The 17,487-nt window shown below is 45.3% G+C and overlaps 1 protein-coding gene across 10 annotated transcripts in view; it reads left to right on the top strand.

Annotated features, from left to right (window-relative positions):
• Positions 1 to 17,487, top strand: part of PPFIBP1 (PPFIA binding protein 1) — a 101,934-nt gene that overhangs the window by 51,077 nt on the left and 33,370 nt on the right. For 7 of the 10 annotated variants that reach the window (XM_066568354.1, XM_066568358.1, XM_066568357.1 and 4 more), the window contains 3 exons: positions 3,490 to 3,650; positions 5,512 to 5,717; positions 16,448 to 16,534. In XM_066568354.1, the coding sequence (XP_066424451.1) occupies positions 3,587 to 3,650; positions 5,512 to 5,717; positions 16,448 to 16,534 (357 nt within the window). In that variant the 5' untranslated portion in view covers positions 3,490 to 3,586. Of the gene's footprint in view, positions 1 to 3,489; positions 3,651 to 5,511; positions 5,718 to 11,171; positions 11,364 to 16,447; positions 16,535 to 17,487 lie in introns of those variants that run through there. The other 3 variants (XM_066568360.1, XM_066568361.1, XM_066568364.1) reach the window with 2 other exon arrangements.

Genomic DNA, 17,487 nt, shown 5'->3' on the forward strand with positions numbered 1-17,487 from the left:
GTAGTTTTCCTTAATCCCTGCCACGAAAAAAGCCCCAAAGCCTTGAGTTTTCCGTTAGGTTTTATTTGTATTAGACCAAAGCCATAAAGAGGAAAGAGTGGAACATACATATTGGAAAAGCTCTGCTGCCTCAGTGGCCAGCTGAGGCTTTTCTCAAAGTTTGTGAAGTCAGAGGATGCCCTTCAGGAGGCACAGGGATTAATCTGCTGGTGTTTTATTGTTGTTCCCTTTCCTGTAGCCCACAGAGGGCTGTTGATTGCTGATTTGTGTATCTTTGGCTCCCTCTGCATCTCCTCTTTCCACCCCTTCCTCCTGGGGTTTGTTGTCTTTTCTGGTTCCATGCAGTTTGGTCCTTTGCTCCCCTGGTGTATGGGGCCCTCTTTGCCCTCTGCCCACCCCCTCCCTGCATGCTGGTGATAGCTGTGCGAAGACCAAAAATAATTCTATGCCTTTGCTAGGGAAGGATACTTCCAATATTATTTTTCTATCACAGTAATTTTCTTCCTGACTGCTGGATGTGCTGCAGTGTGCTGGGAAGATGGCCAGAGCAGGATGTGCTGTTCCAGGCTAGTTTTCAATGGACACTTTTAGGACCAAATAACCAGGGAAATGGGATTTTGTTGCATCATCCCCAGCTGTTTGGCTTGGGGGCTTTTTGTTCTTTTTGATTTCACCTCTCCAAGTTTCTCAGCTGTGGGCTTGGTCAGGCTGCTAACAGATTCTCTGTGAGTGGTGGAAGAGTTTTTGGAGGTCTGTGTGTTTGCAGGGTCTTGCTTCAGTAAGTTTTATCTTAAAATTTCTCCCTGCTGCTCTCAGCAGTGCAGCTCCTTCGGGAGCAGCAGTGGAGGAAGCTCTGTACAAACCAATGTGTCTTTCCTTGGAGGCAAAAGTCTCTTGGGTGCTGTTGGTACCACTGTCTGCTCCCATTAGTAGGGCTGCCTTAGGGATTTCTGAGAACCATGGACAAACCCCTTATTTAGGAAAGCAAGGAGTGCTTTTGGCAAACATCAGGGAATGTTGTACCTGGATGAAGTGCAAGGTTAGTGATTTTTCTGTGCCTACAAGCCATAGCTATATTCTGCAAGTACAAATTAGCCGTTGTAGTTGTACAAATTATGAGAACTTGTCCCCAGTTCATGCATTTCCTAGCCAGAAGGTGAGAATCAAGGGGTGCACTGTGAACAAATATGGTTAGACTCTGTTCCTTTGTGTGTTTTTAGCCTACATAGGCTTTTCCTTCCAGCCTCCAGGACTGTGTTTAATGCTTGATCATGAGCTGCACTGAGCTCACTGATGCTGAGGTGGGAAGGCACCACTGGAGATCTCCAGCTCAGCCCCTGCCCAAAGCAGAGATGCCCAGGACAGGCTGTGCCATGTAGGGTCCAGCTGGGCTGTGAGTAGCTCCAAGGTTGGACACCCCAAAAGGGCAACTCCTTCTATTACTTGCTATCCTCATAGTAAAAATGCTTTTTAAAATGGTTTCTTTTTATTTAGGCTTTTTTTTTTCCTCTCCCCTTTTTAATTATAAGGTGAACTTCCCTGTGTTTTGACATGTGCCTATTGCCTCTTGCCATGTCACTGGCACCTCTGAGAAGAGCCTGGCTCTGTATTCTTCACTCACCCCATGAGGTGTTTATGCACTTTGAAAAGCTCATGTGCACTTCTGATTGCCAAACATTGATCGGCTTCTGTGGGTTTGTGGTTGCTTTGTGCTGTTGGTCTTTTCCCCACTTAGAGCTGTGAGGAATCAGTGTTTTGCCTGGGGCTGTAGAAGCCCCGGGCTTTCTCTGTGTTCTTTGCCCTTGGAGGGAAATCCAGAGCAGATTGTTCACACTCTGCCTTCATAGACTCCCATATTTGAGCAGGACCTGGTATCAGAGCCAGGAAATCTTAAGCAGATTAAAAAAGAGACTGTCTTCAGTGTTGTCCAAGTGAATGTGTGTGCAAAAGCTGCATTTTCTGCTCATTTTTATCAGATGTGGAGGCACCGAACCAGTTGTCTTGTAGGATCTGAATATTTTGGCAGGTCTTATACTGATTGAAGCTGAATGTTTACGTTGTGTTTAAAACTGGGGACTTCCTCCTTGAAGGCTGAAAGTCTTCAGTTACAGTGCTACTGCAGTTTTTAAGATTTGCAACATCTTCACTTCCAGGTATTTGACTGTTTAAAGTTCTCTTGGTTTTTCTGACTCTGACAACCACGTAATAAAACCAGGCATTTGCCAAAAGCACAGCAGTCTTTGTGCTGTTGTTCAAAGGTTACCTTAGGGTTTGGACCTACTTCATGTAATAAAAATGTTGTTGTGGAAGATGAAATGTTTGTTGGCATTTTAAGGATAATGTTTCAGCAAAGCTGGCTGGCAGCCTCCAATAAGAGCCACCTCCCAGCTGGGTCAGACCAATAAGGTAACTCCTAGGAGGGAAAAATCAGTTTATAACGAGGATTTTTGTTTAGATTTGTTTTTTAGTTGACTCTTTTCCAGAACTTATGCCAGAGATACCGTGAATGACTTTCTTAATTGCTCATGTTGGGGCAAATGTCAACAGTGGTGTGGCCTAATACAAAAACCAAATGGCAGGGCATGCAAAGGTTAAAGCGAGTTTTCCTTCCTGGTGTTCGTTTAGCTTTGTTCCCTTGCTGTATTTATAGCAGAAGCAGTCTCATGTGTATCAGATTAAAGCCAAGGCAATCTGGGCCGTGTTGCTGGTTTGTGTGTCTGTTGTGGTGGGCTGGAGGGACTGGGAATGCCTCTGACCCCTGCGGCTCCACTTCAGCCAAGTTCCTAAGCACCTGCTTAAATTAACTTGTAGCCCATCAGGATTTCTGGTTTACTAGCTCACCTACAGGCAGCATGTTAGGCAGGCTTGCTTTTCCAGCCTGCTGGAAATACTCCTTTGGGGACCACTTCTGGCTTGTAGAAGTTTGAGAGTGAGATCAGGTTGCATTGTTGCAATGTGAATCTGCTAAACTCAGAGCAGGGATAGTCCATGCACGCACGCTACATCCAGTGAGTGAGCTGTGGGCACCTGAGAGGTCCTGCCTGTAGGCAGACAGTTCCATGCCAGGAACTTCTGGATTGTCAGACATCCAGAAAACTCAGACAAGTGGTCAGACTTCTCTTTTTCTATTTCTTGTGGAGAAAATTACAGCAGACACACATATGGTTTGTTGCTGAGTTGCAGCTCCCTTTTAGTGATAGAAGGCCTGTGTCTTCTCTGTGAGCTTCCTGGAAGTGCCATGTGGGATTTCTGAGGTGTTCTGTGGGATGCCCTGTGAGTGGCGTGGACCTGTGGGCTGAGTAGGCCGTGGGCCACTAGAAACTGGGTCATCAGGTTGGTGCTTCGATTCCTCGATCTCAGTCCATGACTCGTGGTGAATACCTCTGGGTTTTGTTGTGGCCAGCAAATGATCCCAGTCTTCTTTCTGATCTGATAACAGTGATGCCTGAATTCAGAGAACACACAGTGAAATTAAATTCTCTTTTGCAGATTAAATTACAGACTTGAGGCTCTGGACCAGCTCACATCATCGACGTTTTAGTGCTCCTAATGGTGTAGCTGGTGATTGTTCCTGAGAAGAGAGAAGATGATGAGTGATGCAAGTGACATGCTCGCTGCAGCCCTGGAGCAGATGGATGGCATTATAGCAGGTGAACACCTGGGGCAGGTGTTTATTTTGCTTTTTTGGGTCCTCCTTTCTCCCACTGGAGGACAGAGTTCCAGACAGAGAAGGGAGTATGCTGGGAATTGCTTTTGGTGCCTTCCATTCTAGCTTAGAGTTAACAAATTACCAGAGTGGAGGGATTGCACAGGCTCTCACAGGCTCCATGGATTGGGTTTTCTCCTACCCTCTCTCAAAGGGCTGCTGGAAATGGCTGAGTGATGCAGTTCAGCTCCTGCATGGAGCACCAGGAGAGTCAAGGACAATAGTGGCTACTCTGAACTTCCCTCAACTCAGAAGAGTTAAAACATTAATTGCATTTTCTTTTTTTTTTTTCTTTTTCTTTTCAAAATTGGAATGCTTTGGGTCCAAACTTTGGAACTGCCTTGAACATTAGAAATTTTTATAAGTACCTGTAAATTGTAAGTTGCCCAGGGAGAGGCATTACAAAGAATACAACCTCTGCTTTTAAGTTGAGTCTAGTGAGTTAGAAAATAATATAAATACCCAACACATAGGAGGGAAAGATCAAGAAGTCAACAGTCAAAAATGCCCTTGCAAGTGTAGCAGCACAGTTATAAAATTTTTAGTAGTTCCACTTAAGCAATTTTCCTTAGGAAAAAAATAATTATACAATGTGTGCTGTGTTTGAACAATGACTCTTCTCTGTCTAAAGATATTAAGGACACATAGCAGGAACAAATGCAAAGGGGATTCAGTTTGATCATGATGATCTCTAAAAATACATGTAAGCTGTGACTTCAGTAATTTCCATAAGTAGACACTGGTATTTGGATCCAATCATGTATTTGTTTTTCCAAGAGCCCAAGTTGGTTATGGCAGGATGAGGTTTAATATAAAAACAAAATGTGATGTTGGAAGATTTAAGTCACCACAGACTTCATTTACCCCTGTCTGTGAATAGGTCTATAAAGGAATATTATAACAAGGTGATAACAGCTCATGTGCTGTTGAGGTTATTTTTCTCTTTATTGTTTTCAGTGGGAATTTAGCAGAATACTTGGATTTTTGTGGCTTGTCAGATGGGGTGAATGAAAGTTCATGGAAGTGCATATATGGCATATCCTTGTAGTTTCTGAAAGTTGACAGCACAAATGAAGGTCTGTCATGAACATGTCTCATTGTGCCGAGGTATTACAGAATTAAGGTCACAAATCAGTGTCCTGGAATTACAGTTGGAATTAGCTAGGTTGACTTACATCAACCTTAATCCTAAATTCATAGTTTCCTTTCTTACTTAATATATAGCAATTTCTAATGTAGGTCAAATATGCATCCTGTGAGTTTATGCAAATGAGAGATTTCTCTCTTTATTAACATGCAAATGTCAGTGCTACTGTGTCAAATTGCTGGTTTTAAAATTTATTCCTGTGCAGAAGTGATTTGGTCTTTTAATTTATCTTCATCTTTTTTATTATTTTGAAAAATTTCCAGTGCCTTGGAGCAGCATAATGTATTCCTGCATGGAAAATGCAGGGCATGGTTTCCTCTGGACACCATCAGTGGAATGTGACTTGGATCATTCAGTGCCTGCAGGGTGACTCAGGGCATTGGCAGAGGATGTTCCATCCTTGGCAGCACCTTCTGCCTTGGGAATTCATCTCGGGGAGCAGGAGCCCAGCCCATGCCTCAGCCCCATGGGCAGGTGTGGCATTCCCATTCCCTGAGGACCAGCTCATTTTGTTCCTGCTGGAGCTTCCCTCCCCAGGAACCAGTGCTGAGTTTGCTTGGGAGAAACCCTGCCAGGAACACCCCCCGCCCTTCCCCAGCCTCGGGGTGTACCCAATCCTCATCCCGTGCCTGACCCCGTGCGATTTTGCTCCCTGCAGGTTCCAAGGCTCTGGAATACTCCAATGGCATTTTTGACTGCCAGTCCCCCACCTCCCCATTCATGGGGGGCCTGCGGGCGCTGCACCTCGTGGAGAACTTGCGGGGCTTGCTGGAGGTGATGGAGGCGGACGAGAGGGAGGGGCTGCGCTGCCAGGTCCCAGACTCCACGGCAGAGGCTCTCATCGAATGGCTCCAAAGTCAAATGGTACAGTCTCACCTTGTTCTACCTCTACCAGGCTCATTTTGGGTGTTGGATAGACTGGCTCTGTTTCACACAGCTGTTTATAAAGCTTAGAGTGGGTATCAGGGAAGAGATTTTGTTTTGGAGATACTCCTGTGGAGTCTTGGAAAAGCTGTTGGTCAAATGCCTCTTGCAGTGGGTTGGCCTTTGCTGTCTTTGATGTACCACTGTACCCCAATCTAGGGAGCAAACAATACTTGGTAACTGCAGTTTCATCTCAGAGGACTGGGGAAAGACTTTTTTTTAAGAATCAGATGCTTAGGTGGGAGAAAAGAAGCTGTTTTGAATACTTTTCAGTAAAAAGCATTTTTGGCAGTGTTTTTTTTTTTTTTCATGGGGATCAATGTTATTACTGAGCTTCCTCACCTGATTTATAACATAAGGGAATGGTGTAAGCTCTGCATCCCTTCAATCTGGATACCAAACCAAACTTCTATTTTCTGGTTTTGTGAATCAGCCAGTTTTTGTCACCTTACTTTAAAAATACACAGAAATATAATTGAGAAGGCAGTTCTTTCCCCAAGACTTAGTTTTCCCAAAAAAATCAACAATTGTAGGTTACCCAAAGACTGCCCTGGGAAATAAAATGTTGTACTTAGCAAAAGGTGAGTTAAAACAGCATCATTTTTGAAGAAGCTGCTGGGTTTGCCTCCAGATGCCCTCTGACTGGTGACTTCCAAGCAGGGCCAAGGAAGAGTCCTTGTGCTCGTGGTGTGTGGCAGGGTTTGTGTTGCAGAGGTCCAGGTGTGTGCAGGTTTTGGAGAAGCTCCAGCAGTGGAAGTCAGGAGTTGCTCCCAGAGGCCACGCCTTGGTTTTTCAGCCAGGCTCACTGCAATTGTCACAGTGGCAGCTGTGGGTGGGCACTGCCACACATCCTGTCAAATCCATCCTGCAGCTGTGGCCAGGTCCTGCTGTGTCACATGTTGGGTGTTGGCCAAGGTGACACTGTGCTGCTGAAATGGGGGTGCCAGCCCTGGTGGAGGCTGGGGCTGCTGCAGGACTGTGCTGGCTCTGTGTTCCTTGTGCCGCTGCTGTGGGGACAGACGGCCACCATCGCCTGCTCCCTTGCCAGGATGGGCACTGCACCCCCTGGGAAGGACTCAATCTCCCTGGAGTCATGGCTGATCTTGCAGAAAGCATTTTTATCTCAACAAATGGATTGATCTGAGCACTCAGTTGCAGCCCAGAGGACTGCCGGGTGCAGGGCTGTGTTTGCTGCGGCTGGCACTGGGCAACCCTTTGTGCCATCTGCTGTCATGGGGGCTGAGCACAGCAATGCAGGGACAGATGGGCACCTTGGTCTTGCTTCTGTAGCCCTTGCAGAAAGATCTGAAGGAAGAGCCTTCTTTTTTCTTTTTTAAATCTTTGCTTTGAACTACGCATTTGGAAATGCTTGAAACTTAATGAAGCAAGTGGGAGCTCTCCCACTGTCTCCAGTGGGATTTGGATCTCGCCCCCACTGTCAAAGTGTGGCAGCCAACGCTGAGATCAGGAGGAGGAAACAGGAGTGACATTGAAGTCAGATCTTTAGAACAGGCAGAGTTCCTGCTAACATCAGCATTCCCTGCCTGTGTGACGTACAGCCCTGAACATCGCTGTAACTGCTCGCTGCTCTCAGTGGGCATCACAGGTTTCATGCAACTATGGCCTTGATAAACAAAAAATATGCCAAATAAACAGTCTTGGAAACTGCACTCTCCCATGGTGTTCACAGTCATCTCTAGGCCATGTTTAGTGGTGCTGATTCCCTGCAGGTTATTCTGGAGTAAAGGGGCCCGGCAGCATGGCTGAGGCTGCAGTGCCTGCTGAGATTAATGAGGTGGAGACCAATCATTGTCCCTTGTGATGGCAGATGTGTGATTTAGGGGTGCCTGGCTGGTGGGGTCTGGAATGGGGCCCTTCAGACCTGCAAATTGGGGATCACCTCATGGCAGTGAGACAGCAGTGGGTTTTTACTGCACCCATGGGCTCAGTGGGAGACGAAGGGCTCTGTTGTACCGTTCAGTTTAGTGCCTCCCAACCACTGGAAAAGATGTGCAGGAGTTCTGAGTACCTAAGATTGCAGAAAATTGCTATTCCATCTATGCCTCAATTATTCGTTATTCTGCCTCAAATTAGTACCCTGTATTCTCTGTCATCCTTAAAGCCCCTTGTAGGAAAAACTTAACATTGCACTTACAGTGTGCTACAGCTGCAGGATTTTCAGGTGTCACCAGTCCCTGTCTGAGCAGGGAGGTGTCAGATGAAGTGCCTGGATGATTTGCAGGAAGGTTTTTTGCAGCTATGCCCCTCCTTAGAGAGGAAGGGCAGACACCTTCTTTGTTTGAAACTAGTTTAATCCTCCATGCATGAAGTTGCATCCCCTAGGACGCTGGAACTGGTGTGTGACATCCCATGTGGGGCTGTAAGCAAGCCTCTTGTGTCTAAGAGGAAAACAAAAATAGTGTTTGCTGCTGCCAGACAGTGTGTCACAGGAGAAAAATCCTCCCCTGGCTCCTGCAGCCAAACCACTGGTGCTCACATTGGCAAAAGGGCATGACAGCAGTTACCCAAAGTTTCTGTAAAATAGGGCAGAGCATTCAGTCCTTCCAGAATGGGTTGCCATGTGTCCTTGATCCTCTTCCTTTCTGCTCCTCTCAGTGTGTGTGCGTGTGCAAAGACTCAAAAAAGGGCCAGTGGGTTAAAACACCTCGTGCTGCTTTTTGTTTTTTAACGGGCGCATGCCAGATGGCCACGTGACACCAGAGCACACATACAGTGCCCGGACATCTGGCACAGCTCTTCCAACAGAATCCATCATGTGGCCCCCAAGGGGAGCTGGGAAAAGCTGTACATGCAGCTTTCTGCTGCACAGAGAAGTCAGTTTCACTGTAACATGTCATTGCAGCTCAAACTGATCTCTGCTGCTGAAACCCTGCTCACGTCTCCATGTGCAAATGGTGAATGTCATGGGTGAAAGTACAAACCAGGCCATTTGTTCCAAGTCTGGAAAGGGACTGAGACCTTTCTGAGCTCAAACATGTTTGGGCTCCTTGCTTTCACTAGGAACCAGGCCTGAAATCCATGGCCAGATCATAACAATTCCAAAGTTCTGGAGTTTTTTCAGGATACTCTTGATCAGCAGAAATATTTGGTGTATTTCAATGTGCGCCTTAATAAGGCATGTGCTGTAGTCTGTGAAAATGGAGCTTCTGGCTTCAGTACAGGCAGTGTGTGAGTAATCTCTAACATCAGCACCAGTAGCAAAAGCATTTTAAACAAAACTCCGCATTTTCCAAGACCAAGGCAACCTTGTTGTGTCCAGCTGGAAGCTGATAGATCCATCTCTTGAAGAGTAATTCTCGCAAACCTTGCTCCCAACCATGAGCATTGCTCCAGTTTTTCTTCGGTTGAAACAAACAAGAGACAGTTTTCCTTCTGGTTATTACTTTTCTGGAAAGTGGTTGGGAGATTTTTTGCATTTTTTTAAAAATACGTCTTATGCAACTACTTTCCCAGAAAGCGGAAACCAACTGTGTCTTGTTAAAAAGAAGAGTGAAGGGTAGGAGTGGGTGGACAGTGCCTTCCCACACCTCAGAGCCATTTTCCCCATGCTTCTGATCTGAACTTGTGTATGTGGGTCCTGGTGTGTGCCTTCTCTCTTTAAAGGATGTGCCCCTGAAGTGAAAGAGCCAGGATAACATAATATTTTTTCTTTAAAACCCACAGCAAGTGCAGCTTTGGAAGTGACTTTCTGAATTTAAAGATATATATTATACAGCATATTTTAGTAATTATTTTCACTCCATAGGTGAATTTCTAAAATTGACTTTAGGGTCAAGCAAAACTTTATGGCCTCCAAAGGTTTCTTGAATCATATAGAATTATTAAGGTTGGAAAAGACCTTTAAGATCATCATCAAGTCCAGCCACAGAACATTTTCAGCTCATCTGAGGATGATGGTTGAGCTGAGGTATCCATTGTGGCTCATTCAATCCAATGTGTTGCTGCTGCCTCACAGACCAGCTTCAGATTTTGACATTTTTCCTTTAAGTTGGTTCTTCCAGAGAGTAGCTGGGAGTAATGAGAGTTAATATGAGGGGATATTAGCTTTCAGAGAGGAATTTACCTTGCTGGATAGATGTAGCTTTGTAATCTTACAGAGGTATACTGACCTATTTGGACAAGAGTAATTCCCAAGTGGAAGAAGCAGTTTGGTTAGCCAGAAATCATCTCTTATTCATGGGGAAAAAAATAAATCTTGTCTTCAAACACAGATTTGTTGTTTGATTATCCTGGTGTGGGTGTGCAGTGCAGTCATTTGATTCAGCTTCTGCTTATGTTGAGTTTGTGTATCAAAGGGTCCTATGCTAATGTGTGGCACCAGGGTGTTACCACCAAACAGTTTGGGATCTCTCCTCAGGTTGCAGTATGAAAGGAGTCTTGTGATACCATGTCAGCCTGTCATCATCCACTCCCTGCTGGCAATGCATTTTGTCCCTGAGAGATTCACCTCCCAAGGTTCTGGAAACACAGGACTCTGCTTCTTGCTAAAGGTGATCATCCAGATTGGTGTGTTTTTAACCCTGGAAGATAATATGGGCTCATTTATGCTATGCCTTGCTGTCACATCTTCATGCATCAGGGATGAGTTCTTTGGCAGTTAGAACAACCCATCAAAAATCACCATTTCCCATCCCAAATGAATCAGTTTGGCTTAAAAAGCACAGCTTCTGCTTGTCCTTTGCGCTCCTGGTATCTCCTGAGTTTTCAGCATTTATGGTTTTGAGATTTTTCTCTATCAATGGCAGTTGCAGACGTTTCATTATAATAATAAAACAGGTTTTTGAGATAATCACAGGACTCTCAGAGCTGGGCTCTGTGGTCAAAAATACTAAGAATTTGTCACGCTGCTGCTGGTAGTGGGTCAATTGAAACCTGAACCCGAGGACAGAGGTTGGTTGTTATTGTTGCTTCTTACATCACTCTGAAGTATGACATAAACTTGGGACAAGCCGCTTGTGAGACCTGGCGCAGCTGAGTCAACTTCTTCCATTTTTCTTGGCGTCTATATGTGAATTAATTGCATGTGTTCCTGTAGCTTTTACAATTACTAGGAAAGCCCCTCTTGCTGTTTACTTTGTGCTCAGGTGAAGGGGTGGGAATTGCTCTTTTCTCCTGTGCTCTTGGGTCGGATGCTTTCCGGGAGGGTCCGGAGGAGGGAGCTGCGCTGGTAACAAGAGCCAGGGTGGAGGTGGCCGGGTGCCACCTGCGTGCGGCTGTCCTTGCTGCCGGTCGGGTTTGTGCTGCTCTGCACCTCCCTGCCTGCATCCCCCTCCCTTGTGTGCCGGGCTGGAGGAGTTTCGTGCCGGGCTTTGATGTGTTAATTCCCCAGAGCCGCTCGCTCCGCTCCGCCTGAGGAGCGCTGCTGCTGCTGCTGCTTCCCACGTCTCCCACTCCGCTCGCCTCCATCCTCGGCTGGGCAAGGGGACCCGCTGTCACTTAACCTCGGCTCCGAGGAGCCCCGAGCCCTCGGCCTCGGCTTCTGGCGTCCGTGAATGCATGAAAGCAGTCATGACCAGCATGGAGTATAGCTGGGACATTCACGGCCACTGCGTCTGGCTAAATAAGGTAAGGAGATCTCTGCCTGTGCTGGCTCCTGCGTTTCTCCCAGTGACAAGCCATAGCTGGGCAACGCTGGGAATGAGCCTCTCATCCTTCTCCTGCACCAGGCACCAGCTGGGCTGCTCTTGAGGAGACGGAATATTGTGGAAAGGTTGCAGCTTCCCTGCTCAGCAGCGTGTTATTTATGCTTACAAAATGTTTCAGGTAAATGCCTCAGAGTGAAGGGCTGTGTTCAGCTACTCTTCTTTCAGAATTCACTTTTATTTTTTAAAATATCATGTGGGGGGTTTTGAGTGGGTGTGTGGTTGTTTTTATTTTTCCCCTTCTTATTCTCTGGGGAGGAAGTAACCTGCAAACTTTAGGAAAAGCTTTGCAGTAGCTCTGCTGCTGGAGTATGTGGAAAAGGCTGCAAATATTCTGAGCAGGGAAGCGGGAAATGCAGGAGAGGCTGGTTTGGGAGGGCAGAGGTGGGCTCCCACATGAACTGGTTACACACCAGCTCAGACAGTATGACCAGTATGAATTTGGGATGGGATTGATGCTGACAGAGAGGAAAGCTGTCACGGGTCTGTATCACCGGTAGTGGGTACTTGGCTTGGGAAACCAGGAGGCTCTGCCCAAGGCACACCAAATGATGCTGAGGTAGCTGAGGCTGGAGGAGCCCTCTTGCAAGGGGCTCCAAAGCTGAGGGAACAAGCAGAACAGCAGCAGCTTTGTTTAACTGAGCATAGGTAATGTGTATTGTAATGATCTGAAGCACGTAAGCATGTTGATGAGCTCTAATTTTACTCCAGATGGTCAGGAAAGAGGTGTTGGGAAAGGCTCACTTGCCCAACTGTTGACTTGACTGTGGTGGTCAAAACAGTCAGTGCAATCTGCTGTGCAGGGAAATGATGCTGTGGAGTTGCAGCTCCTTCTATACAAACCAAACTGCACATACAGCAAGAGCAGTGTGATTTGTGCTGCTTATTTCATCTCCAAAGCAGAAGAGAAAATTAAGGAAAATGAGGGTATCAGCTGTGGTAAGCTAAAAATGAGGTTTATTTTTGAAAGGAGAATTCAGCAACTGAGAGGAAATGGATTTTTTAATTTATTTTTTTATTATTAGGTTTAGACCAGCAGCCACTAGAAACGTTCCTGTGGTTTGGAATTCTAACTCAGCTCCAGGGAAAAGGGATTAAAGACTGAAGCCAGGCAAGCTGTGAAAGTTTGGTGATGCTTCTACTTGCTACAGGAATAATTCCCTCCAGAGCAGCGTGGATTTTTTTACACTTAGATGATTACAGACAAAGCTTTACACACGTGTTTAACAGATTAGCAGTGGATTGATCTTTTAGAGTTTATAAGTGTACTGGGTCTGATCTTACAAGGCATTTTAAGTAAATGCTTGACCTCAAACTTCTGTGAAGCCTCAGTGGCATTGTGACAACTCTTCTTTTGTTTTTAGGATTAAAATCAGTATTGGTAAATCTGCATTCTCTTCCCTTATAGTGTTTTGCAATTAATCACTAACATTGAAAACACAAGCAAAATCCTAATTGAAGATAGATTTTAAGTTACTGATGAAAAGAGCCTTCTTTGGGAAATGGAAAGCCTTTCTTACACAGCTAGTAAAGTATGTTAATCCTTTATAGACTTAAATGATACCAATTTGACCCAGAACTACCAAGTGCCCTAAATATGCTTGCAGTTGCTGTTCAATCAAATATTTGCTTTTCTTTTTTGCTTCTCTTACTGTTTTATTTCTTTTCTTCCCCACCCCAGCCCCCCAAAGAGGAGCTGTTGCTCTTCAGGGTGAGTGCTGGGCTCACTTGTAGGGGAGGATGCAGATTCCCTGGTGCAGAAATGCTCCTGAGAGACACACTTGAGTGTTGCTCACCCAGGTTTTGCACACACCAGGTCTCCTGGCATTTTTCAGACCTCTCTGCAGCCCATTCCTTCCCACTGGGCCTCCCTCTACCTCATCTCCTCATGTACTGCTTTCCTAAATCCAGTGTTTGAGCATATTCCTGCTCAATTTCTCTTCAGTCCTGCTCACTACCATTATTGCTCTGTTCTTCTCATATGTTTTATCTCCCCTCTTCCTTCCTTGTCTCTCTGGGAAAAAATATCATGTCAGGAATCTGCTTTTTGCCTGTGAAGACAGTCCAGAGCGAAGATCTGTGAAGGTGTCGTGTGTCCAGTGCCTGCAGGTCCTGGGTCTGTGCACCACTCTAAGCAGTGCTCAGGCTGCTGCTCTTGGAAATAGCTGCCATGGTCTTTCTCTATCATCCATTCTCCAACTATCATTGTTTTCTCCACTGAAACCAAAGTCAGAGGCTTTCTTGCCTTTTCATACCTCAACTTAAGAGTCAGTCACAGGTATTATATAGAAGTTACAACACTTCAGGCAAAAAGCAAATAATTCTTGTGTTGTACACAGAATTTTCTGGGTTTGGTGTGCTACAGGAGGTCTGGTTTTATGCAGATTTTAGAAAATATTACTGGCAATACCCAGAAAAGAGATCTTTGCACCCAGTACACACAGCTTGCAAAACCAAGACATCTCTGCAACGTTTCTCCCAAAGAATAGATGAACTGCCCTAAGTGTTTGATGGGATGAGAGGAAATGGCCTCAAGTTGTGCCAGGGTGGGATTAGGTCAGATATTATGAAAAGTTTCTTTCCTGAAGGAGTTATTAAAAATTAGAACAGACTGTCCAGGGATGTGGCGGAGTTACCCTCCCTGGAAGGGTTTAAAAAAATGTGTGGATATGGCATTTGAGAACAAGGTTTAGTGGTGAACATGGTGGTGGTGCTGGGTTGATGGCTGGGATGATGATTCTAGAGGTTTCCAGCCTTAAGGAGTCTGTGATTCTATTAGCACTAATTTTTGTTTTGTGGGAGAAGAGCCTTTTCACTTGTCCTCTTTGGGATTCCCATCACCTCTCTCTAATGGCAGGGTGCAGCTGCTGCCTGAACCCTCCCTCTCCCAACACTCCTGCTTTAAAGCCAAAGCTGGTGTGCTGAGCCAAACAGATTTTTCCTGAGAAATGTGAGCGGAGTTTAACAACAAAGGTGTCTTGGCAAGATGCTGTGCACAATGACTAACGTTCTGCTTTCACACCTCGTTGGTTTTCACAGACATTTTAATCGTGCTGTGAAACCAAGACCTCCCTCCCCACATTTTCTTCCTGCAGTCTTTGGTTTTAGTTCATGTCTGGTCATGCTGACTGGAGCTATCAGGAGGGTCAGCGGTTCAGGTGTTGATGTGGTGGTTGAGAGGCAGGGAGTCAAGTCTGTGCTTTGGCAAGGAATTCCACATTAGCCCCAGCAGCATGGAAAAGTGTCTTTGCAGCTCTGCTGCCTGTAGAGAGGGATGGATACCACTTTCCCACATCAGACACATGCACTGGACTGATAAATGTGTTGTGTATTACAAAATACAGATTCTGTTCTTATACAGGCTGAGTAAGTGCTTGAGATGGACTGGAGCTCTTAAAGGACAATGGAGCTGCAGAGCAGCAGTAGTAGATAAAACCCTCAGTTCTGTTTTCACAAACAACTCAGGTCACAAAATCTGAAGCATAATCTACTGGTTGAACAGCTGAAAGGTTTATTTCATTTTGAATTCTTTCACTTAAATTGAAGTGTTACAAAATGGAAGATCTCACTGATCTTGAATGGCATGAGCTAAATTCTGGTAGAGGTCAGGGGGAAGATATGGCAAACTCAGAAGTTTAGAGGAATTTTGCTCTGGGGTTTAGTGTCTGCATGGTCAGGTGGCTTAGTATTGTGCTGCTAAAAAATTCGGATACAGGGTCATAAGTTAGATCATTGTGATGAGGTACTGGTACAAAGTACTAAAGAGCATACTTTCTTAGTCTGCTGGAGCAAATTTTGGGGGAGATATTATGGTCACCAAGTGAAATTCCATGCTTGTGAGACGCTTTTGGTACTATTCAGCAGTACTACCAGGACACAGCCTGATTTCTTGAGAACACTGAGGTGAGGTGAGACACTTTTACCTTCTCCTGTTTGCTTTATGTCAGATCTTTAAGTGATGCTGGAGGGAGTTCCATTGTTTCAGGCTCAAACAAGGCAGTTTCTACCACCCCCCAAGGCCAGACATGTAATTTAGAAAAGGAGTTTTAGCCAGGAGGTTTCCTGAGGTATCTTCTGTAATCAGGAGAGATTCAAAGCAGGAGCTGGAGGCTTGGAGCTCCTGAGTGGTGGTGGCCTCTCAAGGCAGGGTTGTGCTGCAGGCTCACGGGAGCACAAGGATCAGTCACACAATTTCTTTTCATCACACATTCAGGCGGAAATCAGAGCCCCTCAGCGTTGTTGGGTGTCTCTGCTGAGCGCCCTGGATTTCAGAGCAGCTTCTCAGCCTCCTCTAAGCGATTTGTGCCATGATGGGAACAAGACTTCCTTTTCTGAGCCAAGATCTGATTGTGGCCTGGATCATGAAGTGCTTTGAGACAGCTTTGAATATGGATAGAACAAAATCCTTCCCGCTGCTCAAGAGCATTGAAGTTATTATGAAGAAAGTTGCTGATTCCTCTGAACTCTCTGATAGCATTAACATGTATTTTTGTTTCTCTCTAGCCTCAGGCAGCTTTACAAAGAGATGTGTTTAGAGTGCAGACGTTCACCCATACCCAGTAGAATGTGCCTGATGTAAAAGGATGTCTCTGACTGTGTGTATGACTTGCAAGAAGCATAATACACATTTTGTAGATTGTATGTTTGGCTTTTTTCACTTGCTGAATGTCTCAGGGTATTTATCTCTTTGCAAGTATGGCTTAGCATTGTGTAGCAATGAGTCCAAGTTTTGTTAGCAAAATGCTGAATGCACAGTAAGTGAATTTTGTAGAACTGGGTCACCAGAAGGTTCTTCCTTTCTCATCTTTAAGCCCCCGAAGAATTCTCTCTTGAATCGTGGTCATGTGTCCTTTGTGGACAGTTTATTTGAGAATAATATTTCTGGAGAATATTTCAAACATGTTCTTAAACTGTGCAGACTAAAAATGCTCTCATTAAGTGTTTTGATAATGTTGGATGATACTGTGGCACAATAGCTGACTATACAATATTTGTTGTCTTTTCCAGACTAATGGACACATATCCGGGAATGGAGATGTTTATCAAGAAAGGCTGGCTCGTCTGGAAAATGATAAGGAATCTCTTGTTCTGCAAGTGAGTTGTCACCCAAATGATTTTTTTCTGCTCTTGCATTCACAAGACTGTCTGAAAGTATGTGATAAAACCTCTGAGAATTTATTTGGAGTTGTGATGTCTGAGACAGTGTTCAGAAGACTTGCTGGTATGTGAGAATTAACCCAGATTAGAGAAAGGTGTGAATTTAGATTGCAGGAAAAATCTAAAGGTCTTTCTGTCTGTGTATCTGTTCTCTTTGAATTTGGTTAGCAGAGCAGGTCTGCAGAGCAGCCACCTACTTACATCCTTGTGTATCCTTAAGATCACCATTTCCCAGGGCCATTCACATGGTGTCTGCATCCGGAGACAGTTGTCCTGTCCTTAGGAAAGGTAACAAAAGCTGCAGGACTGGCCAGCCAGCAGAAGGAGACAAGCAGCTCCTTGGTGGTCCTGCTCACCTGCTGCTGGGCTGGATGGGGTCAGCCCTGGCTGCTCTGACTGCTGGCTTCCTCCTGCTGTTGGAGCCAGGAGTACCTGACACCCCTTGGACTGCACAGGCATCCCCTGATATGGACCCAGCCTAGGGGCTGTGACAGCACTGAGCTCACCCTCCTTCCCAGCAGTACTGCAGGAAGAGCCTGTTGAAAATGAAAAAATTCATTCAGAAAAGGCAAAATGAGACTCTGTCTGCTGTCTTAAAAATGTTGTCTTGGTCTTATCCAGCCTCTGGCTGTGTGTTTTAACCTTCTCTGCTTTTATTGTTCTGAAAAGGGGAAAGTGCTTGTTATGGTACACTGTGTGCAATCACTTGGGAAAGAGAATAAACTATAAGCAGTGAGGTTTATGTGGTGGTTAAGGCAGGAGCTAATGGGTTGAGTTAATGTATTGTCACAGCAAAGGCATAATTATTGGCAGTAAAATGCAGCAGCCACCCCTTGTGAAAACCTCCAGTGAGGAGTGGAGTTGCAGAATTGCAATGTGTCTGCCAGAAC

This window comes from Molothrus aeneus, chromosome 32, assembly GCF_037042795.1.
Source record: "Molothrus aeneus isolate 106 chromosome 32, BPBGC_Maene_1.0, whole genome shotgun sequence".
Taxonomy (NCBI): domain Eukaryota; kingdom Metazoa; phylum Chordata; class Aves; order Passeriformes; family Icteridae; genus Molothrus; species Molothrus aeneus.